The sequence below is a fragment of the Podarcis filfolensis genome, assembly GCF_964270895.1.
Source record: "Podarcis filfolensis genome assembly, chromosome: 17".
Classification (NCBI taxonomy): domain Eukaryota; kingdom Metazoa; phylum Chordata; class Lepidosauria; order Squamata; family Lacertidae; genus Podarcis; species Podarcis filfolensis.
The window spans coordinates 18468304-18494776 of record NC_139621.1 but is presented as its reverse complement, the minus strand read 5'-3'; the positions used below and the strand labels follow the sequence as shown (position 1 = coordinate 18494776).

Genomic DNA, 26473 nt, shown 5'->3' with positions numbered 1-26473 from the left:
CATCAGTGTGCATGGCACTTTATGTATAGGAACATAAAACTGACACGAGAAGCTACAAGTCGTAAGATCTGAACAAGGGTACCCGACATGGCATTTTAAATTTTTAGCACAGGTGCTTTATGTAGCATCTCTGTAAAAAAGAACTGCTTTAAAGTTTTCTTCGAAGCTAGGAAAAACCTTCATCCTTTTTCATTTGCTGGTGGAACCAAAATGCAGGTGGGGTTGTGATAAATTGCATCACAGACCCCACCCATGCAATCAGCTTGTTTGTCCCAACAGCTAGGTAACAAGTATATTGAATTTTCCCAGGATAGTTGTAACAATTCATGTTTTTTAAAAATAACAAAACATTACTTTCTCCCCAGTCTTGTAGCTTCCAACTTAAGATGGTGGTAAGAGAAAGTAATTTTTTTTTTCAGTACAGTAAAGAGTTTTAATGTATTATTGTCAATCTCTACTTTTGGGAGGCTGGTCCCCCCTCACCACAAAACAAAACCGGAGTACTTCAAAACCTTGGTGAAGCTGCTTCAGATTCTGGTTTAAAAGCTGCATTGGCTTGGATATAAGCATGCTTCTAAGGGCTAAGATTAAAGAAATACTTAACTGTAGCCAGAAATATTTCAACTTAAGTTTGTTGAGTTTTGTCTTTTCTGTTCTGACTGCTTTCATCCCCAGCTAACAAAAAGTTGGGTGGGATTCAAAAGGGAGGGAGCTAGATCAGGTTTACAGCAGCTTTTCACTACCAAGCACAAAAAGCCATGAATGCGCTAAGTAGTATTATCCTGCTTTTTAACTTTGTGTATAATCTGGCCTAGAATGTTTGACTGGAGCCCTCTTGCCTCTTAGAAAAAGGTATTTTCATCTATTTACAAGGCTGTTAAGGTTGCATTATTTCCTGCAGCTGCATGACCACACAACAGCCAACATTAAACTACAATTTGAAAAGCTCACCCCCGCCCCTTCCAATCTTTTTTTCGCTTTTCAGCTAGGTCTTTTTAAGGCTTCAAGGCTGCTTTGCTGCAAAGAATTAAGTTCCCTACAGCTAAAGCTACCCAATTCTTGCATGGGGTATTCATGGGTTACTTAAAGCATGTCCCAACCAGCTATATAGATTGTTATATACCTTCCCAACTTTTCCTGCAGGTTTTCCCATACAGCTGAAACCAGCAACTGGCACCAGACCAGAACTTGCTTTTATCCTTCTCCCTCCCACTCATTTTTCCTTTACAGCTATATACCTTTGATTTTATAGGTTTTAGGCCCAAGGCATGCAATTCACATCAAGCCAGTTTTAGTTCTCTAGTAGCTATATAATTTCAGAAAACCTATCATCCTACTCCTGGTGGTAAAACTGATGTTGCTTCAGAAGGGGGTCCCACAGAAAACAAGCTGCTATTGTTATCTGCAGTTTGTTTAAAAAACAAACACAATCTTGAGTAGTGAATAGAACAAATGTTGAAAAGATAGAAAAAAAAACAGTTGCTTTAATTCCCAAGACAGTTTTTAAGGTATCAAACCAACAACTCCCAAGTTATATTTCCCTATTCTCATTACATATTTCTTAAAACATACGTCTCCTTCAGGATTGTCAGCGCAGAAAAATAGGGGGGAAACCTGAATACTGGAGGTAGAAGCTCCTACACTTTCCAGAGTCTGCCAAAAAAAAAAAAGCAAACCTCTCTTTTACTCTCCTTGCTGAAAACTAATCTGATTTGGCTTGGCTTCAAACGGAATAGGAAAGGGTGGGGGGAAACCCTGCATTCCTATATGGTTATTGCTGTACTTTTAATTTTATGTAACATCCCAAGACCATGAAGCTCTTATTTTCACTTCAGAAGCTGAAGATCTTCAAACGCCACCACAACCCGACCCCGCCCTTCCTTCTCCAGATGAAGTATTTTTAAGGTATTGAAGCAATGACTCCCAAGTTCCAGTCCCCTATTCCCTCATTAAGTATTTCTTTAAAAATTCAGAACAGCAAGTGCAGAAGGGGGAGGAAAAAACTCAATACTGGAGAGGCAGGAGCAACTACTTATAGAGAGCCTGCAAAAAAAAACAACAACAACCCAGCAAGCCTCTAGTTTACTCCTTGCTGAAACAAGTTGATCAAGCAAGAATAAAGGGAGAAAAAAATCCCTGCATTAGCTCAGAACCGGAGAGTATAGCGCTGATATCCCCACGGTCGCAGGTTCAATAATCCCCATATGGGGCAGCTGAATATTCCTGCAATGCAAGGACTAGATGACCCTCCTTATTTAATTTGCTAAAGCATTATAATCTAGAACCAGACCCTACAGCTCTGGTTTCCTAGCAGAAGCTATTCAAACACCACCAGCACCCAACCTCCACCCTTTCTCCCCGCAGCAAGAAATGAGCGTCGGCGGGGCTTCCGCGCCTTTTTATATCCAACGCCCGGGCGCCTCCATCCAATCACGAGCGGCGAGGGTGGGGCTGTGCTCACAGCGCCTGCGCCGCTGTCTCCCGGGGTGGGGAAAAACAAACCAAAACAAAGCAGGCATCGAGTTGGACAGCTTTGTCTAAGAACGTCTCGCGAGGCGGAAGGGGGAAGGACCCCCGCGCTCGCGCCGAAATTCAAGCGAGGGGAGGAAGAAACCGCCGTCGCCTCAGGTAAGACTCGCGGCTCCTCTGCTTTCCGAGGAGCCGGAATACAGAGAGATTACCTCACGCCGAATGTGCAATAATAATAATAATAGTAAGTGCAACTTGAAAACGGCCGCCTCATGTTTGCGCGCGCGTGTGCGCCTGTGTCGTGTGAACTGCGGAGGGACATCCGTGTCGGGCGACCCTCGTGACGCGCGTCTGTGAAGGGCGCTCCGGCGTGTGACAGGGTTGCGGGGTAAACCAAGTAAGGGAACGGATGCGGGGATTTGTCCTGCTGCGACCAGCCCTGTCTTTAATTTAATACACAAATAAAAAACTAACTGGCCAATTCTGTCCCAGATAACTCGGTTCTGTGTCCCCTCCCCCACCACGGGTGTAGCGCAGGGCCCCCAAACCAATCAAAATCAATACAAACCCAATAAAAGTCCTGGCTACGCCCATGCTGCCCCCCAAAATAAATCCTGGCTACATCCATGCTGCCCCCCAATAAATTCTGGCTATGCCCATGCTGCTCCCTCCCCCCATAATAACTCCTGGCTACATTATTCTTGTTGTTATTGGATTTATATACCACCCTATACCTGGAAGTCTCAGGGCTGCCCCCCACCCCCAATAATAACTTCTGGCTACATCAATGTTGTCCTTCCAAATAATAAATCCTGGCTACGCCCATGCTGCCCCCCCCAAATCCTGGCTACGGTGGCATGGCTGGTTGGCTCTCATTTATGAGTGCCACCTCTGTGGGTTGGATTGAAGCTGCAATCCTAAGCATATAGAGAAAGAGCGTGTAGCATCGCTCCGTTGGTGGGTAGCTCGGTTGGAGCATTGCTCTGACAACACCAAGGTTGCAGGTTCCGTCCTTGGATGGGACAGCTGCATATTCCTGCACTGGAGGGGGTTTGACTAGATGATCATCGGGGTGCCTTCCAACTCTCTGATTCTATGGGATGAGAACGTCTGCCTGAGAACCCAAACACCCATGAAATGCGGCAAAGCACCAGCAGATCTGCGACACCTCGGTGCAGAAAAATAATTTCTCTTGAATTGCGGCACTTGGGGCTTGAGTACACATGGCAACGATCCATAGGCCCACAGTTTCCTGTGATAGGCAGCTGTTTGAGGCATTTCACCTCAAACCAGCTTCGGTCTGACTTGGAACCTGCGGTGCAGCCTCTGCACAGGTGACAGCTTCATTAAATGTTATTGTCGTATTTATTAGATTTATATACCACCCTTCATAAGATCTCAGGGCAGTTCACAGAATAAAATACAGGATAAAAATAAGTAAATCAAAACAGCAAAACAATAATCCCTGAGGTGGCTCAGCTGCAAAGAAACCTATTGGATGATGAGCATCCTCTGAGGATGTCCCTACCCCGCTCTCTAGTACATAGCAACGTAAAAATGCTTTTTGAAAGGCAGGGAAACTGACCTTGCTGCATAAATCTCAAATTACCGTAGTTGCAGTGTGTGTTGATTTCTCCTGTGCAACATTACTGTAAAATTAAGTCCCAGTGTGATTGCAGTGCTTGCCATCTCATGCTTGTCACTTGCTATGTTGTGCCCAATAGATTCTTAGTTTATTTATTTCATAAAAATTATACACTGCTTGATTGTGAAAAACCTTCAAGTGGTTTAAAAAAAGGTAAAAACAATAAATTAAGGAAAAATTGGAAATATACAGAAAGTTAAAATACTAAAGCCGATTAGAATTCATTGTTACTTCAGATTTCTAACTATCTGGGTAGGATCCATGAAATATGCATGTTTGTAATTCACAGAATTATGACTCAAAATACAATTATGAATCAAATGCTTTCTTTCACAGGTTAAACGGTAGGTTTGCTTGGAATCTCCAGGGAGAGCAATCAAGATGTACATAAAATCAATTGTGCTCGAGGGGTTTAAGTCTTACGCTCAACGGACAGAAGTGAATGACTTTGACCCATTGTTCAATGCTATTACTGGCTTAAATGGAAGTGGCAAATCAAACATCCTGGACTCCATCTGTTTCTTATTGGGCATTACCAATCTATCACAGGTGAGTATATGCCTTAGACATCTACTGGCATCAATATTTCCATTCCTTGTTCTTTGGTGAGCTTAAAGTGTTTGTAACAAATGCTAGAATATTACACATTCTTCTGATTAGAGGAAAACTAAACAAATAATTGCCTATTTTACTGTGGTGGAATGGTGATGACTGCATACACTGAGTGCAGAATTTCAGGCAGAGAATCTCTTCCAGCCCACTCTGGGGATTCATCTCTTGGACCTTCTACATGCAAAGTAGATGCTCTGTCACTAAACTACAACCCTGCCCACTGACAGTGCAATCTGAAGGAAAACGAAAACAGGCAGGGTATTTGGTCCTTAACCTGTCTTTACTCCATGTATAACTAAACACAGAATTTTGTACTGATTATAATTATGACTAGCTGGGGTATAAGTCCATTATGGCAGCAGCACTTACTGAAACTTGTCCTGTATGTTTGCCTATGAACTGTTTGAGATAGAACCTAAAACTCAGTTCTAATTTGCATTTGTGGCAGTTCGGGTTGTTTGTGGATCACTCACTTAAAACTACAAATGTTGGCTGGATTCGGTAAAACTACAGCACCAATAGACATAATTTCCAGTCACATGAAATTTTTTGTATTCCAATTCACTGTGGGAGTTAGGACAAATACTCATTGGAATTACCCAACATGCAATGCTAAACCATTTTATAGACTTTTTTTGAGCTATATATAAAACTTCCCACAAATTTCATCATAAGATTGCTTTTTTTAAAAAAAAAGTGTGTTTCTCTCCTCAATCTTGTATAAACATTGTGAATGATGGCCAAAACAGTTAACTTCCAACTAAGTGTTTTAGACACAACCCTATAGCCTAAGCATGCACTCTTGTTATCAATTGAAAATTATTGCCCTTTTAATGTTTTTCAGGTGCGAGCTTCTAACTTGCAAGATCTGGTTTACAAAAATGGCCAAGCTGGGATTACCAAGGCTACAGTATCAATCACTTTTGATAATTTTGACAAGAAGCAGAGTCCATTCGGGTTTGAGATTCATGATGAGATTACAGTAACAAGGCAGGTGAGCAATGGTTAGGCTCTGTAAAGGTATATTCTGAATTCCTTTGTTTATTTGTTTTTGGCATATGTAGCTGCACATGCCAAGCTGTCTAGATGCTTGAATACTGTAACATCAGACTAGAAGGAAAATTATGCTTTGGTACATAATGAACCCTTGTTTCTTCTCAAGGTGGTGATTGGAGGCAGAAATAAATATCTAATCAATGGTGTGAATGCAAGTAATGCTCGAGTACAAGATCTCTTCTGCTCTGTTGGACTGAATGTCAATAATCCTCACTTTCTTATTATGCAGGTAAGCATATATTGTCATAAATATAATCACTTTTCTTCTTATTGTGTTGGTTTTTTTAGCAGGCAGCAACTAGGGTGCAGTCCTAAAGCTAGATCTGTTGGGATGAGCATGATTAGGATCCAGCAGATCTCCAGCTGTTTTAAAAAAATGGAATGGGATCTTGCAGATTCTGAGGAAGTCCTCTCTGGGCTGCATGTTTTATTATTATTATTATTATTATTGTGATTAATCACCTTTTACACAGTTGTCTCAAGGCAATATACAATAGAAACAGTAAAGGCCCCAGTTAGCACAAAAAACAGCTGATACATTAAAGGTAGAACTAAAATAATGCAAAATAGTTATGGAATCAACCAGTTAATGAATTGATATGTCCTCTGCCAGGGACTCTCAATCTTTCCAGTTCTTAATTCTTGTAAGGACTGATGATGACCCTGCTTGGTTCAGAATACTATTCTTGCCTGTAACTTCATGCATTCCACCTCCACTTCCCTGAAATCTGCCCAGTGTTTGCTATTTTTAGGTCAGTGGCTCTTTGACACAAACATTAAAAGTCTGCTATGTATCTTGATGCTAATAAGTAATAAAAATGATATCTTAAAATTACATGAGATGTTACTGATTGATTTTCATTCTGTATTAGGGACGGATTACCAAAGTTCTGAATATGAAGCCTCCAGAGGTAAGAATGCTGGAGCTTTTTCATTAGTGTTTCCTTCATTCATTTTGGAATTGATTCTTTATTTAGCCTGAGATTGCAATAACAGTTTTTTGTTCTAGATTTTGGCTATGATTGAAGAAGCAGCTGGCACTAGGATGTATGAATGCAAGAAAATAGCTGCCCAGAAAACCATTGAGAAAAAAGAGGCAAAACTTAAAGAAATTTGCACGGTACTAGATTTTTATAATAGATTTTTATTTATTTTGGGAAGTTTGCTTTTCAGATATGGATGGCTGCTAAAGTTCCTCAAGGCGTAGATTAAGAGGAATGAAATGAGCTTTGACTCTGGTCCTGTCTGTCTCTTTCCTTAATGACCAATTTGGTTTTATTTACTCTTTTTAATTTAATTTTTCAAAGTCCATTGCAGATGCCCCATCCACTGAAAGTATGGTGGGAGCATTTGGAAAATTCAAAATTTTTCATTCTGTACTTTGTTCACAGATTTTGGAGGAAGAAATCACACCCACCTTGCAGAAACTGAAAGAGGTATTTCCCGTTTAAAATGAAAAAAGTGTTTTACATTGCAAACCAAGGCATGTTTAGAGGTAAAGGACCCCTGACAGTTAAGTCCAGTCACGAACGACTCTGGGGTTGCGGCGCTCATCTCCCTTTACTGATTGAGGGAGCTGGAGTTCGTACACAGACAGTTTTTCTGGGTCATGTGGCCAGCATTACTAAGCCACTTCTGGCAAAACCAGAGCAGTGCACAGAAATGCTGTTTACCTTCCCGCCGGAACGGTACCTATTTATTTACTTGCAGTTTGACACGCTTTCGAACTGCTAGGTTGGCAGGAGCTGAGACCAAACAACAGGAGCTCACCCTGTCGCGGGGATTCGAACCGCCAACCTTCCGATTGGCAAGCCCAGAGGCTCAGTGGTTTACACCACAGCGCCACCCACGTCCTTAGTCTTGACCACAAACTTGACATGAGCCAACAGTGTGACGCGGCAGCTAAAAAAGCCAATGCAATTCTGGGCTGCATCAATAGGAGTATAGCATCTAGATCAAGGGAAGTAATAGTGCCACTGTATTCTGCTCAGGTCAGACCTCACCTGGAGTACTGTGTCCAGTTCTGGGCACCACAGTTCAAGAAGGACACTGATAAACTGGAACGTGTCCAGAGGAGGGCAACCAAAATGGTCAAAGGCCTGGAAACGATGCCTTATGAGGAACGGCTAAGGGAGCTGGGCATGTTTAGCCTGGAGAAGAAGAGGTTAAGGGGTGATATGATAGCCATGTTCAAATATATAAAAGGATGTCACATAGAGGAGGGAGAAAGGTTGTTTTCTGCTGCTCCAGAGAAGCGGACACGGAGCAATGGATCCAAACTACAAGAAAGAAGATTCCACCTAAACATTAGGAAGAACTTCCTGACAGTAAGAGCTGTTCGACAGTGGAATTTGCTGCCAAGGAGTGTGGTGGAGTCTCCATCTTTGGAGGTCTTTAAGCAGAGGCTTGACAACCATATGTCAGGAGTGCTCTGATGGTGTTTCCTGCTTGGCAGGGGGTTGGACTCGATGGCCCTTGTGGTCTCTTCCAACTCTATGATTCTATGATTCTAAGTAAATCCCACTGAGGCTTTCTCTTAGCTGTATTTAGGATTGCAGCTTGAAGCTTCTTTTTTTCATTCAAAGCTTGATGTGAAGTTATGCTGTATTAACCTGCTGAGAAGACTGACTAGTTAATTTGCATGAGACTTTCACTACAGATGTGTTAAGGTGTTCACCTGAACATGCAAGGTTTTAAACTCAATGGAGGCAGGTCTCCTCTTGAGGTCTATAGCTATGTGAAAATACACAGATGACTTCAGATTATGTTTGGTGCCCACACTGTAATGTAGTTCAGTTGGTTAAAGCATGGTGTTGATAACGCCAAGGTCACAGGTTTGATCTTAATATGGCACAGCTATAGCTATCATAGCTATTATTTCTGGTTATAGGTTATATTTCTGCTTGTCCTTTCCAGGAACGATCCTCCTACTTGGAATACCAAAAGGTCATGAGAGAGATTGAACACCTGAGTCATCTGTACGTTGCATATCAGTTTGTGTTGGCTGAAGAAACCAAGGCACGTGCTGGTGATGTGCTAAAGGAAATGGAAGGGAACATTGTAAAAGTCCAGGAAGAGATGGTTGAGAATGAGAAGAAAGTGAAGGAACTTGGCGCAGAAATAGCCGAAATGGAAAAGAAAAGGGATAAAGTAAGACCAATTAAACTGCTGCCGTTATTTCTTGTATTAAGCACATTTTTAAAAAGTTTTTTGTGTCTGGATTAAACAGAGAATTCCAACATGTGAAGTACATTATATTGACCATTTCCATATCACTTGGAAATTACATTTAAAGGCGTAACACTTGATAAGAAACATGCACTATTTGGTTAACTGAATAACTCAGATGTTGTACATCAGAAGTAGAGTTTTTGGTATGAGTTCCCTGATGGCCTTTCCACTGAAGGTATCTTAGATAACTGGGGTTAAAGAAATTGGATGGTTGAATTTGAGGCAAGAGGGGATTAAAGAAATTGGATGGTTGAATTTGAGGCAAGAGGGTATCAAGATAAGAAACCTTTTTATAGTCTTGGTGCTTACAGGAGACATAGAACATAATTTTGGAAGTTGAAGCTGACAATTTCTTCAGCGAATCCTGTCCTAAAGCATGATGCTGTGAACACTGTTTGGCTATAAATGGAACCATTTGTATACAGCAAAGTATGCACTTGTTTGTAGCACAGTTGGTACAGAGATATTCACCAAGCAAAGCTGTTAGTATCAAATAATACATTTTTTAAAAATGCATCTCTTATGGGGGTGGGAATTTAATGGCCCTCTGAGAATAAAAGTTGCTGATTACCCCCAAACACAGCCTATTACTTTCCCATTCCTTTCTACTTTCTGACAGTATATCTACTATCCATACCAGATGAACTTTCTAAAAAGAGATTGCAGTGGAAATGTGGAAGAATTGTAATCAAGGAGAGGAGGTGTAGGTGGCCTTGTGCAATTAACCCTTCATTTAATGCTGACTTAAGTGCTTGCAGAAACACTCCTATTCTTGGAGATGGCCCAGCTGTGGGTTGATTGCTGGCCTGGATCATGGGATTCCCAGGTGAAGGTAGTACTATAATCATGTCAGGTACAGGTAGCTGAGTCATTAAGTGTCTCCTGCATGGAGCAGAAAAAACCATAGAGCTTGAGCAAGGAAGGGGAGCTTTGAAGCAGACCTACACTGTTGCAGGTCCTGTATCACTGTCTGGACCGAGATCCAGTGTTAGAAACTCAGATATATAAGCTAATCACCAAATGGTACCTTATACCACAGGGGAATGTCTAGGTAACCTCTTTTCTTCTTCTTCTTCTTCTTTTCATTTCATTTTTATACCACATAGTTTAAAGAAAAAATTTTCAAAGCGGTTTACAACACATTAAAACATCAAGTAAAACAATTCAGAATAAAACAAATTCAAGCTTCAAGGAAAATAGTTCAGATCCTTCTCTAAGTGACATTTTGCTTTCCCCATATTTATTTACCTACTCTACTACCGCTGGGGCTCCCTATAGCAGGAAGTGGGGATTCTGTCATCTGGTATTTTGCCTGGTAAAAAGCAAGGCGTTATTGGTTGTTTGGTTATTATTCTATGTTAAGGCTTGTCTATTGTGCAAAGGAGGAATTGTTTAATCGTTGGAGGGATTCTGTACCCTTGTGTGCGTGTGAAGCCACTTTGCTTCATAAAATTCAGCCTTTCTCCACTGGTGGTCTGCATTTGCTTCAGAGATCCTTAACAAAGAACCGTTTTGCCTCTTCTCAGCACACTTGCAAATACACAAAACACGTAAGTTAACGAATTGATACTTTAAAATATTTGCAGGAATTTAGTGGTGTTCTCCATTCACTAGAAGAAGCTCTTGCAGAAGTTCAGAGAACAGATACTAAAGTGCAAAGCACGCTTGACATCAAAAAGCAAAACTTGCAAAGTGAAGAAGAAAAGCGTAAAGGGCTGGTTAAATGCATGGAAGAGGTAAGCAAAGAACACTTTGTTAAATTATACACTCTTGTCTTCTCTTTCCCCTTAATGTTTACTCTCGTACATTTTGGTAATATGCATTATGTACTTCTACAAGTACTTGTGTCAGAGAAATATACCTTGACATTTGTAAAGGTAACAAAAGGGAGCTGGGACTGCTTCATGATTGCAGGTATTGTGTCCCACAGAGGCAGGGCACTAGGTTGGGAATCGAACAGTGCAATCCTGCACATGTTCAGTTGTATTTGTTTCCTTAAAAGGCTGTTGCCCTGTGAACAATTACAATGCCCCATTGAAACCAGTAGGACTTATGCGCGGGTACTTTGAAGATGGGGGTCAGGGTCTTGTCAATCACAAATTCTGGCTTGGTTCCCTACCAAAATTTGTGGATGAATTGTGCAGTTGGATCCAGGCCATGTAAAATTAAATGTGACTGATGTAGATTTGGTAGGGTAAGTGCCTTTAAAAAAAAAAGTTTGATGGAACTTTTCTGGTCAATTGCATCTAATTTTTGTGGGCTTCTGTGTGCTTACAATTTTTATACAATTTTACATTTTCTTGTAGGACTCTAAAGCTTTAGTCTCGAAGGAAAAAGAGGTAAATAAGATTACGGATGCACTGAGTGCTCTACAGGAGGCAAATAATAAAGAGATGGAGGCTTTGACTGCAGCACAGCAGCACTTCAATGCTGTATCTGCTGGTCTGTCCAGCAATGAAGATGGGGAAGATGCTACTTTTGCTGGACAGATAATGGCTTGCAAAAATGATATGAGTAAAGCAGAAACAGAAGCAAAACGAGTAAGAATCTTTCTTTGCATCTTTTGGAGAGGGTGGGAATCCTTAGCCCAGGCTTCCTCAACCTCAGCCCTCCAGATGTTTTTGGCCTACAACTCCCATGATCCCTGGCTAGCAGGACCAGTGGTCAGGGATGATGGGAATTGTAGTCTCCAAACATCTGGAGGGCCAAGATTGAGGAAACCTGCCTTAGCCTTTAAAATGACAAATATATTGTGTTATGAACGTCTGTAGGATTGCAACTTAGGAGGGCAGTGACTTCCTATGAAGGCAAAAGCAACAATAAACAAGCATCCTGCATTCACCTCTGCTAGTGACAGAGGTGACTTTTTCTTAAAAGCCAATTCCTACTTCGAGCACTTTTCTAATCCAACTCATTTTGGAAAATACTATTCTGGAGTGCAGATGCTAAATAATTTGAGTAGATATAGATGTATAGCAGATAGAGAAGCAAAAGTACGTCTTTTTCTTTTATCTTACTGCCTTTTAACATTTTTCAATTCTTGATAGCTGTTTATCAATATTACTCATATGTATGGTTAAATATTGGAAGATTTATATTAGGGATAAATGAGGATGTGTATTGGAAGGTGATGGACAGAAGATAAAGGGGCCTATTTAAGAGACAGGGTGGGAGGCTAAGAAAGGGTGATGTTCTCCTAGGTAAGAGCTAGGATAAAATAAAATGGTGACAGAGGCCTAAATAGATAGATAGATTGTATGATATGTTGAAAACTTAACAAAATTGAGAGAGATGAAAATACCTTTCTCCCTTTTGGAAAACAGTGCAAACTAAACAGCTCCTGAAAAGAAGTAGAAGCGTGTGAACATAGGGGGCAGAAATGATTATCAAACTTCTGCATATGCTGTTATATGATAGTGATGTTAAATGTTACAAATATTTCATATCCTACTATGGAGAAAGTCTCCTTATCAGGCAAAATATATTGTCTCATCCCTATTCTTCACTCTGGGCCTGCCATCACATTTTTTGTTAAAGCAATGTAATGGAACAACTCCTTTTTTAAACAGATTATAATCAATCACTTTATCTGCATGCTGCCTTTCCAAAGTTAAAACCATGCTAAACATTTAAAAAAAAAAACCACTTGATTACAAGCATAACAAAAGTAGTCATAAATAAATAAAACATTGAAAAATATGTACCCAGTCAAATCAAACAATTTCTGCATACATAAATCATAAGATATGAAATAAAGATACAATAGTAACAACAACAAAATCCTAAACACTCCAGCCCAATCATGCATATGTCTTGGCCGTAAGCTTCACTGACACTTCTGAATAAAGCTTGTGTACGTTTGCAGCCTATATTTAGTGATTCTAGTGTAAAAAGCCTGACTAATAACTTCATGTTCATGGCAAGGCAAGAGAATGCTTCCGTATAAGCAAGGTTCCTAGACTTTTGAATTTTCCTTGCAGGCTCAGATGAAGCTGAAACATGCTCAACAAGAGCTAAAGACCAAACAAGCTGAAGTGAAGAAAATGGATGCTGGCTACAAGAAAGATCAAGACACCTTTGAAGCTGTCAAAAGGCAGAAAGAGAAACTAGAAAATGAAATGAAGAAACTCAACTATGAAGGTTAGCTTAGGACTAGGTGATTGAATGGCGAAAACGGTTGGGAGTAGAAGGAATGAGGAAACAATTTATGGAGGTGTGAATCTAGAAGTTAATGTCTGGATACTACTGAGAAAGGAGGTAGCACAGAATTGCTTGTGAAATTCAACAAGGCTTTTGCTTGTAATGCACAGGTGTGTATTTAAGAAACTGCTATCCAGCAGACTTTTGGTGAACAGCCAAAGTTGGACAAGATGTGAGCCAGACATAGAAGTGTGCAGGCATGCTAATGGTCATGCATATGCGTTAGCACATGCTAACATGTGCCATGAGTTTAAAATGCAGTCAAATGGGGCATGGGCCACCTACGTCTTGTGCCTATGTTTAAAATCCCCCCTAGTAATTTGTGGCACCTAAATCAATGCTCCTACCAGTTTCGCACATTTTGGGTGTTGTATTATTTTAGTTAGATATGGGCTGTGCATTTCCTCCTAAACAGCTTCATTTTGAAGTTATGTAAACTGGGTTCTTCTTTTTTTAATTTCTTGATAGTTCTAGAGAAAAAAGAAGAAACCCTCTTGGAAAAACAAAGGGAGTTGTCCCGCATGGTTAACCGCTTGAGAGAGTCCTATGAAAGGTTAATGAGCAAGTTCCCCAACCTACGCTTTGAGTACAGGTAAAACTACAGACTCATCTTTTCCATTAAAATGTCCTATTTTCAAACATAGAAACTGAGAAAAAATATTCTGATTTTAGATAGAATTGCAGTGCTTCAGTCTGGAAGCTATTAATTAGTCAAAAACATTATTTATATACTTCTTTTACTAGTACATTTGTTGCATTATGTCTTCCCCCCTTTTCCCTTTGTTCTTTTTTTAATCTCAATTTTTAATAAAAGCTTTCAACATACAATAAAAATTAACTAATCTAAATAAAGGTAGAGAAGAGAAGAAACAAAAAAGAAGAGACGGGGGGGCAGAGAAGGTAGGAGGGAAAAGGGGAAAAAAATAAAATAAAGAGCCCTCTATCAGTGGTCAGTCTTAATCCTTACCACCCACAAAAGGGGGGTGGATCTTCCCAGCTCTCACCTGGGAGCTTCCATTTCTTCTTCTAGCCTCCCACCCTGGGAGTTCTTCCCTTCCCTGCCTCTCCCACAGGGTTCTTCATCAGTCATTCATCACCTTCCTCCTCAACCCAACACAGAGGACATCAAAGAACAAAATATAACCTAAACAAACTCAAGCAAACAAAAATAGACAAAAGCTAAAGATCATTAAAAGATCATAAAAAAGAGATAAACGAAAGAAGTGGAAAGGACTTCCAATGCTCCATCTGCCCATTATGTATATTAGGGTTATTCAAAATATTAAAATTGGCTGATTGTTAATAGGCAATTAGATCACCTCGGGTGTAATGAATTCCAATTTCAAAAAGAATTAAAAGACGGTAGGTTTTGCTGACCTGATGTCTTAAGGACTATTATGCAGAGTCTCTGAGATGTTCCTCCACATCCAATAAGAATTCTTTGTCTCCATGTGACGAACAACTGCTTTCAGAGGAAAGTGAGGTTCATGCCAATTAATCTCCCTATCTTCAAAGGCAGAGTGTGATGCCAGGATTCATCCTGTCTATCGTAAATCATTGCATAATTATCTCTGTTGTCAGAGCATCGATAGCTAGTCATCCATTCCCCCCCCCCCCCAGCTTTATGTTGTTCTCAAGCAATACATTTGAATTGACTGATTAGCAGCCGCCAAATTACGACTGATGGTTGTTGTTCATTTTAAGAGATCCAGAAAAGAACTGGAACCGAGATCAAGTGAAAGGCCTTGTTGCATCTCTGATTACGGTGAAAGATATCTCTACAGCAACAGCACTAGAAGTAGTTGCTGGGGGTCGACTCTACAACGTTGTGGTGGACACCGAGGTATGTTTTTCTCAGTAGGATAAATTAAAAGAAAATATCCAGGCTTTTGAAAGGGGTTTTCTACACAAAAGACCCTAGATGTGGCAGCAGGTATACACTAGACGGCAAAGTGCTGCCAGTACTAGCACTCAACAGGTGCATGAGGCACCTGTTTGAAATTGGGTCTGTCTCATTCACAAATTTTATGGCCTTATTCATATCTTAAGACTCAGAATCACAACTAAAGCTTGTCTAACGTGAGCTTCATACAGTTTGAAACATAAGCTAGGTGTGAGTTAGAAATTAAACCTATAAAGCTTTTCTACCTTTCAGAAGTTGTAATTTATTACTGCTGCAATCTGTTATTAACTCAGCACCAGCTATGAGTTAAATGGGTTAGTATGTAAGTGTGATTTTTTTGTTTTTGTTTTCTTCTGTTAGCTTACTGGGAAAAAATTGCTAGAAAAGGGCGAACTGAAGCGTCGCTATACCATTATTCCACTCAACAAAATTTCAGCGAGGTTTGTTGAGAAAGAAGCTATCAGAGCGGCTAAAACCTTGGTATGTTCTTAAATAATTTTACAGACTTTTTTCCAGTATGCTACTGGTGAATTATTTCACTTCAGAACACACACTACATGCTCATTAGTTTTCTTATGATATGATTTACACTTCTATGTTCTGTATACAATGGTACCTCAGTTTTTGTACATCTCCATTAATGAACATTTTGGTTTCTGAATGCCATAAACCCAGAAGTAAATGCTTCGGATTTTGAACACGCCTCGGAAGTTGAACATGCCACGCGACTTCCGTATTGAGTTTTCGGTTTTCTAATGTTTTGGAACTCAGAACAGTTTTCTGGAACAGATTACATTTGAAAACCGAGGTACCACTGTTTATACCAAATGCTTCTTTTATAGGCTGTGAATTTGGGATAGATGATTTTGCGGACTTCTGGACTTCTTAGGTCAGGCACGTCCGAAATCTGTTTTGGGATTTGGGAGCCTAATCCGGCCTGCTGGCTGGTTTAATCTGGCCCCTGTGGCAGTTTATTTCTTGGGGTAAAATCCTTAAAAAAAAAAAAATGTTCACTTCATCAATCTGGCCCTCTTTGAAAAAGGTTTGGACACCCCTGTCGTAGGTGGTCTCTGAGCAGTGGGTTGGTGAGAAATCATGGGGCAACCGTCACAATTCAACCAATATATCTGTTATACAGTCATTCAGACAGAAACAGCTGGGGGGCGTGAGCTTCTAGACTGGCTTCCCAGGAGAGGTGAGGGGGTGGGCAGCTCTGCACAGTGTAAATGCATCAGTAAGAGTTCAGGCTGCTTCTGCTGCTGCTTCTCCATGGCACCAATCTCCCTGCTGCCTTGTTTCCCTCCCTCCTCATAAGCATCAATGACCTACCCAGGAAGCTAGCAAAATGATTCTTCCCCCCGGTGACCCACTTCTGGATTGAATGAATAGGGGAGAGCAAGTCGTTGAGTCTCACTGTTTCTAGTGCTATTTGTTCTCTTTTTCTCTGCCGTGTTAATTCTTTTTTCTTTTGGACGTTAGGTTGGTGAAGACAGTGTCCATCTGGCCCTTAGTCTGGTGGGATATGAATCTGAAATTCAAAAGGCAATGGAATACGTTTTTGGAGGCACGCTGGTTTGCGATAACATGGACAATGCCAAGAGAGTTACCTTTGACAAAAGGATAATGACAAAAACGGTCACCCTTGATGGAGATACCTTTGATCCTCAAGGCACTCTGAGTGGAGGTAATTGCTGCCTTTTATTTCATATTACACAGCTATAACTGATTTTTTGTTTTCTTTTTGTTTGGCTATACTGAATTTGGATTCATTTATTTGCTTGCTAAAGACTGCATTTCTAGTTTTATCCCTCTGTTATAATGGACAGATGTGTTTGTTGTACACACTGTTTACCCTGGCTTTTGAAACTTGAGGTGTATATTTTCTGTGACTGTAAATTGTTTTAAATGGTTTTTAATATTGTGCTTTAATCGTTGTAACCTGCCCTGGGACTTGAGCGTGAAGAGCAGGTAATAAATAATATTTTTAACAATACATGTGGATCACTTGATGCAGCATCACAAATTTCACCCTGCAGACAGAGCATTTGTGTCACCTGACATTATTCCAAAGGCAACCCTTTTCATCCAATTGAATTCATCATAGACAGCGGTGGAGCGACTGGATTGTGCTTGTGTAGCTTATGTATTCATTGGTCTTCATTCAAGCAGCTGTTTACGTCTTTCTTCTTTCATGAACCAGGCGCACGACCACAATCTGCTTCGGTTTTGTCCAAGCTTCAAGAAGTAAAAGATGTGCAACAGGAATTGAAAGCAAAGGAGGCTGAATTGCAGTCAATAGGAAAGGAATTAGAAAGTCTGCAAGGGACTGCTGAAAAGTATGTATTGTCAGTACTTACTTTTGTATAGAAACCTGAAGAAGTTTGCCTCACTTAAAGCAGTATGAATGTTTTATAATGCTGTATTTCACGGGAAGAATTGGGTCTTTTTCCCTAGATAAAAATCTGTGAATAAAAAACGATGTATAGAAGCTTAAACTTCTACAGATAGTTGGTACAAGCTGGCTTGTAGTAATGCTACTTCCGTATCAATTCAAGAGCACAGTTGACTAATTTTGTGTGACATCTGTACTACAGAAATATTACAATTATCACAAAAAAATTGTTATGCTTGTTATATGATAAAATGAGAGGGACAGGAATGTGTACACTACCTTGAGTTCCTTGGAGGAAAAGACAAGATGCAAATGCAGTTAAATAAAAAACCATTAGAAAGTATTGATACTATCCAGTTCAATTGCTTTTAAAGATACTTGTATATAAAATACTTGGGGACGCAGGTGGCTCTGTGGTCTAAACCACAGAGCCTAGGGCTTGCTGATCAGAAGGTTGGCGGTTCGAATCCCCGCAACAGGGTGAGCTCCCATTGCTCGGTCCCTGCTCCTGCCAGCCTAGCAGTTCAAAAGCACGTTAAAGTGCAAGTAGATAAATAGGTATTGCAAGGAGGTAAACGGCGTTTCCGTGCAATGCTCTGGTTCGCCAGAAGTGGCGTAGTCATGCTGGCCACATGACCCAGAAGCTGTCTGCGGGCAAACGCTGGCTCCCTTGGCCTATAGAGTGAGATGAGCGCGCAACCCCAGAGTCGTCCGCGACTGGACCTAACGGTCAGGGGTACCTTTACCTTTTATATAAAGGTTTTATATAAATATAAAATACTTGGGTGAAGCACTGGTTGTTGTTTGTAAAATGTTTAATTTTTTTAAGGTATCGTCAGCTGAAGCAGCAATGGGAGATCAAATCTGAAGAAGCAGAACTATTGCAAACCAAGTTGCAGCAAAGTTCCTATTACAAACAGCAGGAAGAATTGAATACATTGAAAAATACAATTGGTGAGAAGAAAACAGTGATAGTGTATTTTAACTGGCTGTATGTACTTTGGGTTAGAGTCTGCAAGCCGGTTGCTTAGCAAGGGAAATGACTTTTTAAAAATAATAATCGTTTTAAAAGGTAAATTAAGTCAATGTGGTAATTTGGTAACTTTTTGTATTTCTTGCCAGTGGTTAATGTTTATCTTTCTCCAAAGGAGAATTAGCCTCTTTAATCTCCAGTAGCTTTCTGCAAAGTGCATTCTACATTGAGTCACTGGTGCTTGACATCTGTGGTAGCCAGGCAAATCATTCAGATCAGATCCCAGCCTCACAAGGTGGCACAGGACTGGTATTGCTTCGGCGAGAGCTTGGCTGGCGTGATGGGCTCCGTTCACCCTCCATGCCCCCCCCCATGGTGTGTGCACATACCTGCCCCGGGCACCAGAAAACCATACTACACCACTGGCTGAGCCTTTGTCTTTATCAGTAGGCATTACAAGGCTGTCATATTACTTTAAAGATGACAGCATTTTTAACTTTGAAAATACGTCATGCTTTTACAAAAGGAACATTTCATTTTCTCTCGAAGTTTCCTTGGGGGAGGGGGGATTTTTTGCTTCGAGCAGAATTACTGTAGAATCTTTCTGCCCAGAAGTTTGTGATCAGCAGCCTCTTCCTTTTCAGAGGAAAGTGAGGAGACTTTAAAGAAAACAAAAGAGGTTCAGAAAAAAGCAGAGGAAAAGCTCAAAGTGCTGGAGAACAAAATGAAAAATGCTGAAGCAGAAAGGGAGAAAGAGTTGAAAAATGCCCAGCAGAAGCTTGATGGAGCCAAAAAAAAAGCTGATGCTTCCAGCAAAAAGATGAAAGAAAAGGAGCAGGTAAAACTTTTAACAACAGTGTAATGGTGCCCAAACATTTAAATAGTCTTGAAATTAACTGAAACTTGTGATTGTTCCCAAACTAAATAACATTGTGGGGGAGGCACTTAGGTGGTCCTTAGAAGACAGTTGGATGTGGGAAAGCTTTCTACCGTCAAGAGAACCTTGGAAAACATTTGCCCAACCCACCTTGAGAGTCTAGTGTGCATAATTTCATTAGTTTAATACCAAGCAAGTTCTATCCGTGTAGCACAGATAATATGAATGCTTTGGCAGGAGCAAACCCCACTACGTTCAGTGGGGCTTGCTCCCAAAGAACTGCAGCCATAATGGGTGTTGTTGTTTTGTTTGCTTGCTTTGTTCAGGAAGCTGAAGCTCTAGCATTGGAACTTGAAGAGCTAAAACGGGAACAAAACTCTTATACGCAACAGATTGAGGCGGTGAATGAAGCTATAAAATTGTTCCAAGAGCAGATTGAGGTCATTTCAGCCGAGGTAGCAAAAAACAAGGTAAGTCTTGTCATTCTGATTTAATGAAAGAGGCAACCTGACATGTCTTCTTGAACTCTCAAGCTTTAAGAAAAGAGGGGCTGATGAGTCAATACTCCAGAGTATCCTAAAATACTATGCTGGCAAGTCCCATTTTTGTGCTTGCCAAGTCCCTCTGTTGGCATTCCGTTTTGTCTCTTGAATCACATCTTGAGGGTGGGGGACTTGCCCAGCAAGGGAGACTAGCTTTGCCTGTAAGGTGCCAGTTGATGATCCACATTCAAGATCCTTTAAATCTTGAATGCTTTTTTGTTTTGAGTTTTAATACGTTAAAACTTACTACTTTAAATATTTCCAGTCCACATTTAATTGTAATCAGTGTGGGGAGATAATTGTCTCCTTTGCTGTTCAGGAATCCGTAAAGAACGCTCAAGAAGAACTGGCTAAGCAGAAAGCAGTGGTGATGGCCCAGGATAAAGAAATCAAAGCCAAATCTACAGAGGTTGTGAAATATAAAGAACAAAATAACAAGGCGCAGCTTAAGATCAAGGAGCTGGAACACAATGTCAGCAAACACAAGGAGGAGGCTTCTGATGCTTCTGCAAAGGTATGTTAACATATCTACTTCCTCACCAGTGAGTAAGATCCCTACTTCTGATACTTTTAACTGTGTTTGAATTTAAAATATGCATATTGTGGGCAGAGATTAATTCTAAGGGATGTAATAACTGCTGAGTAAGCCAAAGGAGTGCATTGCTTGTTCATCTCCCATTACCATTGTTTGGCTTCCTTTATTTATTTGTGACATTGTGATCCTACTAGCAAATGCAAGATTAATATCCCAAACAGAAGCTTCCCTAACAGATTTCCTCCTCTCATTGCAAGATAAACTTTCGTACGAAAGATGAAACACAATATCAACGCTGAACCCAATAAGTTTTCTACTTGAAGTTTTTGAGGCTTCCCACATCACACAGTTTGGAATTGCTTTGCTAAGAGTTATAGAAACCTTTTTTTGGGGGGGGGGTAGATGAATATTACTCTGTAAAAGTTCTAAACTGTTTTTTTGTTTTTTACAGGTTGCCAAAATGCTGAAAGACTATGAATGGATAGCTTCAGAGAAAAACCTTTTTGGCCAACCAAACACAGCTTACGATTTCAAAACTAACAATCCAAAAGAAGCTGGCCAGAGACTTCAGAAATTGCAGGAAAAGAAAGAGAAGTTGGGCAGGAACGTCAACATGAGAGCTATGAACATGCTTACAGAGGCAGAAGAAAGAGTTAAGTCGCTTCCACTCCACTCTTTCCCCCTGCCACCTCCCAGTTACTGTGCACACAGCCGTACCATATCCTGCATTACCCTACCCTAATGTGGAAGCAGCGTGTTTAGATAGTGAACAACAAACTGGATGGCTTTAGATGCCTGACTATGCAGAAAGCGGGCAATATCTAACTTAACATGTCCTGTCAGCATGATGATTTTCATTTGTCCAGCTCCTGCCTCACGCTCTCCCCAGATCTGCTCCAGAGAGTTGAGAGAGCCCCTAGAGTAAATTTAGAGGGTATGTAGCGGAGGAGAGAGTCAAGGGCAGAGAGTGGAGTTTTCCATTGAGCAAGCAGAAATCCTTGTGCTGATGGAATTCTTTCGTTGGATACTGCCCAGTGTTTTTCTGTGTACTTCAAGCAAAAGACCTCCATAACATTCTTAGTCATTCAGGCTTCCTGTTAATGAGCTATAATTTATTAGCAGGTTTTTACCCAGCTGCCTAAAGCATTCAGGTGCCTGGTGCCAGAATGGCCAGCCCATATGATATGGAAAAATGCAGCCAATGGCAAGAGGGGCTGTGACACTGCTGCAAAGAGAGATCTTCTGTGACATCAGAGCAGACAGCCAATGGCAGCAAAAAAGGCAAAAGAGGCTGTAACTGGTATATATTAGAAGGATTCTGCTTTTTGTTCCAAACTATCAGTGTAGTATCAAGCTTCTGCAGCATTGGTTCATACTTCCACACCACCAAATAAATACTGACAAATCCACAAAGCACTAAAGTCCCCGACCCTACAAGCACCTTCTTTACCTTGCTTTTGTGAAATTGTTCAAACACACACTAAAAATCAAAGAAAACTGGAAATTCTATAACCTAATCTGCCCCATGCCAAGTCACATGATTTTCAATCTTGTCTGTTTCTAGTACAATGACTTGATGAAGAAGAAAAGAATTGTTGAGAATGACAAGTCCAAAATTCTTGCGACAATTGTGGAGCTTGACCAAAAGAAAAATGAAGCTTTAAATGTTGCCTGGCAGAAGGTAGGTCTCTTTAGTTTGATAACTCTTCTGTACATGGGCTCAAGAATAAACTTAATTTCATGGGTCTTTTTTTAATGGATTAACCAAAATCCATTGTCCATTTAACTATTACTTGAGATGCACAAAAGTCCCATCAAGCAAAATGAGTGGCAAAAAAAGACCTTTGTTGTCTATGGAATTGCTGTGTGCTAGAAATGGTAGTCATGATTCAGGTCTCGTCTTAACTCAAAAGAACTTCTAAAAATATGGTGGTTGCATTCAATTTCCCAGGTAAACAAAGACTTTGGCTCAATTTTCTCAATGCTTCTGCCTGGGTCCAATGCTATGCTGTCTCCTCCTGAAGGTCAAACTGTTCTAGATGGTCTCGAGTTCAAAGTTGCTTTGGGGAACACCTGGAAGGAAAATTTAACTGAATTAAGTGGGGGCCAAAGGTTAGTGTGATATATATATATTTATATATATTTATAAACGCAAATGTAGCACAAAATCAAAGACAACCATTAAATTGCCTTCTGTCCCTTTCCCATCCTTGTCCTATACCGCAGGGATATCCATTGTTTTTTTATGATACATTGTTCTATGTAATAGTCTGGATACTGACCTTGTTAAGTTTCATGAGTTCAGTGAAAAAATGGTGAGATGTTCTTAATGCAGTGGATGCTCAGGTTGCGAACATGATCCGTGTGGGAGGCACGGTCGCAACCCACAGCTTCTGCAGCCCGCAGCACCACGTCTGTGCATGCGCAGGTTGCGATTCGGTGCTTCTGCACATATGCGAAGCGCGATTTAGTGTTCTTGTGCATGCGCAAGCGCCAAAACCCGGAAGTAACCCGTTCTGGTACTTCCAGGTTTCGGCGCGTCCGTAACCCGAAAACGTGCAACCTGAAGCATCTGTAACCTGAGGTATGACTGTAATAGGTGTCAGGGAACTGCCATCAGCTCAGGGGCAAGAGGTGGAAGGGCAGTTGTGTTACAGGGAGCCTCTGAAGATCTTGCAAAGCAGTTCTTCCTCTGGCGAGGAGGGAAGCCCCGCCTCCAGTGGGGAAGGGACGCAGAGATCAGAAGATGTAGGGAGAGCCTCAACACCGAGCCTGAGCAAAGCGGAGGGGAGGCAAGTCCCCCTTTGCCAACGCCCACTCTGTGAAGTAGGTTTGCGCGCAGAGAGGGGAAGAGAAGGGTGGGGGTCACACGACTTATGCTGGGGAAGGTAAAAGGACCGCCCACTCCCAGATTCTGCTAGCAACTGAGCAGACATGGACTTGCAACGCTCTGCATTGTAAATAGTTTTGTACAGATAATAAAGCCTGGAAAAGACAGGTTGGAGTCTTGCCTGTTTGCTCTCGAGCAACCACATCAGCACATAACAATAGGAAATAATAAAAGAACAATAGGAGTTGGGTAGCTAAACTAAAATAGCTGCTGAGAAATCTGTCAGAAGGTTTAAAAACGCAACTGTGGGCTCGGCCTCCATTAAGCTAATAAATAGTTTTATATGTGTGGAAATGTCTATAGAGGTATAACAGTGGGGAAAGTACAGGCCTCAGCTATACTGTGGTCTGCAATTTCCGAGGCTCTTTATTCTGGTGTCTACAGTATGGGGAATGCAGAGTGGTGCGTGAACTTGGTTTTGGAGAAAAATACTGGCCAGAGGAGGGAGCAAACTGACAAATTTGACTAGCCCAAAATGAGCTCACCTGATTATTAGGTTCCTTGGGAATATTCACTTTCTTGGGAATAAGTCCACTTTGGAATCCTTGTGGGTGTGGCGAGGTGGTCCAAGGGCTGCTGACTCTCCTTCCCTAATTTGGAGAGACGGGGAAGATGGGATGCATACTAGTGCTTACTTGCTGTTTACCAGTAAGTGCATAACCTGCACTCATTAAAATTGGTCCAACTGCTCTGGCTACCGATTAATTTCTGAGTTCAATTCAAAGCAATGATTTTGTCCAGTAAAGCATTATGTAGCTCAGAACCCCAACACCTCAAGGGCTTCCTCTCCTCGTATGAACTTGCCCGAATCCTGCAGTCTTCATCAGAGGCCCTTTCTCCGTGTGCTTCACCTGAGGGAGGTACACAGGATGGGCACGTGGAACAGACCCTTTCAGTTTTGGCCCCTTCTCTGAAATGCTTTCCTTAATGAAGCATACCAGGTATTGTCAATTTCAGTTTTTTGACAGCAACCTAAGTCATTTTCACTCGGTCAGGTATACCCTTTTTGTGGCTGATGGTAAGACTTTATTGTGTTATTGAATGAGTATTTTAGATATTACGTATCATAAAAGGTTTTGAATCTTTTTGATGTTATTCATTTGTATTTTATCTTGCTAAGTTGTTTTGAGATTCTTTTAGTACAGTGACAAACAAATGTAGCAAGATTTAAACTGAAATCTTTGGTGCGTCTAAACTGTTTATGCACTTGAGGTTTACATAATGTTGTTGTTTAACTCAAAATTTTCAAGACCTAGCTGTGTCACTTTGCATTACTCTCAAAGACAGAAGTATTGTGAAGTATTCATTAAGTACTTCTATTCCAGAAACCTAAAAAAAAGTGTCCGTTATTGAAAATAGGGATACAGGTATTCACATATAAAACCTGGGTGTGTCTGGTTCTCTATTTTTGTTTTGCGTTTCAGGTCTCTTGTGGCTTTATCTTTGATATTAGCCATGCTTCTCTTCAAGCCAGCTCCAATTTACATCTTGGATGAGGTAGATGCAGCCCTTGATCTGTCACACACCCAGAATATTGGACAGATGCTTCGAACCCACTTCAGGCATTCCCAAGTAAGAAGCTAGTAACAATGAGTGTAATTTTCACAGAGTATCTTCTGAACAAATGCTTCTGGGTCTTGGAAGGGTTCCAGTTCTCTCTCTTATCAGGTGTACTGTACATTTGTTCATCTCTGTCCCAGTTGCTCGTTCTTTCTATAAAAGTAAGAGGAATAAATGGAGATTCTCACAGAATATGAAAAGCACTATAAATCATCAAACTTTAAAAACTTCCCTAAACAGGGCTGCCTTCAGATGTCTTCTAAAAGTTGTATAGTTATTTATCTCCTTGAAATCTGGGGTGTTCCACAGGGCAGGTGCCACCACCGAGAAGGCCCTCTGCCTGGTTCCCTGTAGCTTCACTTCTCGCAGTGAGGGAACTGCCAGGAGGTCCTCGGAGCTTGGCTTCAGTGTCCAGGCTGAACAATAGCGCTTGGGCAGATTTTAGCTGTTGTTAATGAGAGGACTGCAGTTAGACACTGTTGCATTCCACCGATAACTTCATTTCATATTACAAAAGGAAGTTAACTGTTTCAAACGTATGCTTAACAATATGCTTTTTCGGTTCCTAGTTCATTGTGGTATCGCTGAAGGATGGTATGTTCAACAATGCAAATGTGCTCTACAAGACGAAGTTTGTGGACGGCATTTCCACTGTGGCACGGTATACTCAGGCTCCAAATAGCGGCACAGCCAAGAGGGGAAAAGACAAAAACGAAGCGTCAAAGAGCAGAGGCAGCTGTCTGACAACATCTATTCCCGTTTGAAACTATATGATTATATTATACAAACCTGTCTTGTGCCTAGTAGTGATGATATTTCATATTTTTTTGTTGGAATTCAAGCTACTTTTTTCAGCTGCTAAACTGCTGGCTTTGGCTCGGTTTTATGTTTATATTTCTGAACTCCTATCATGGCAGTTCATCAATTTGAGGCAGCTTTAAATGGTAGTAAAATCTAGTGGTGCATCATTATTTTTCATTTAAATTCAAAAATTTGTAAATATTTATTACTTCTATTCTCCTGTTGAGGGCTAGTATATATACCTTTTAAGCACTGAGTAAGTAATTTGTTTGCATTTCCAATACAGTAAACTCTGTGCATTGAAACTGAACTTACCTGTCTCTGTTTGATGATCAAATTATTCAACAGAGCAGGGGGAGCCAACATGGGTCACTTCAGAGGTTAAAGGACTCCTGTAATTCCTGACCATTAGTCATGCAGACTGGGAACTGATGGGAGTCCGATAAGCTCTGGAGGGCACCAGGTTGACTACCCCTACAACAGAGCTTAACTTTGACCAAGAGTGGGAAAGAGGGAGGGTAAGAATGACATAAAAGATCGTCTGTAACACTTACTGTCAAACAATGCTTAACTCTTGCTATCCCACTTTCTTTTTGTATAGTTAATGAAATGTTCGTCTTTGATTTAATAAACCATTTGGAACACAATGGTCTCTTTCTGCTCATTGCTTCTGAGTTTACCACAGAAATTGGTAAAACAGACTTAGCATATTATTTTGCATATGATTAACAAGGTTGTTTTAAATAAAAATTTACCATAATGGGCAGGTGTCTTAGACATAAGCAGG

The 26473-nt window shown here is 40.8% G+C and overlaps 1 protein-coding gene across 3 annotated transcripts; it reads left to right on the top strand.

Annotated features, from left to right (window-relative positions):
• The first annotated feature begins 2483 nt into the window (after positions 1–2483).
• SMC2 (structural maintenance of chromosomes 2) lies at positions 2484–26333 on the top strand. Of its 3 annotated transcripts, none has more exons than XM_083592907.1 (25): positions 2484–2628; positions 4451–4663; positions 5571–5720; positions 5889–6011; positions 6655–6693; positions 6792–6902; positions 7174–7218; positions 8699–8932; positions 10600–10749; positions 11320–11553; positions 12994–13153; positions 13688–13805; positions 14918–15056; positions 15477–15596; positions 16596–16800; positions 17317–17452; positions 18338–18462; positions 19126–19319; positions 19685–19828; positions 20220–20414; positions 20887–21087; positions 22000–22116; positions 22387–22547; positions 24750–24897; positions 25455–26333. In XM_083592907.1, exons 2-25 carry the CDS (start codon positions 4496–4498, stop codon positions 25647–25649), a joined length of 3612 nt encoding a protein of 1203 aa, XP_083449033.1. In that variant the 5' UTR covers positions 2484–2628; positions 4451–4495; the 3' UTR covers positions 25650–26333. The 3 variants fall into 3 exon arrangements, with proteins under 3 accessions (XP_083449033.1, XP_083449035.1, XP_083449034.1); XM_083592908.1 differs by having other exon boundaries at positions 2582–2866; XM_083592909.1 differs by lacking the exons at positions 5571–5720; positions 5889–6011 and having other exon boundaries at positions 2526–2628; positions 4451–4497.
• The last annotated feature ends 140 nt before the right edge of the window (positions 26334–26473 follow it).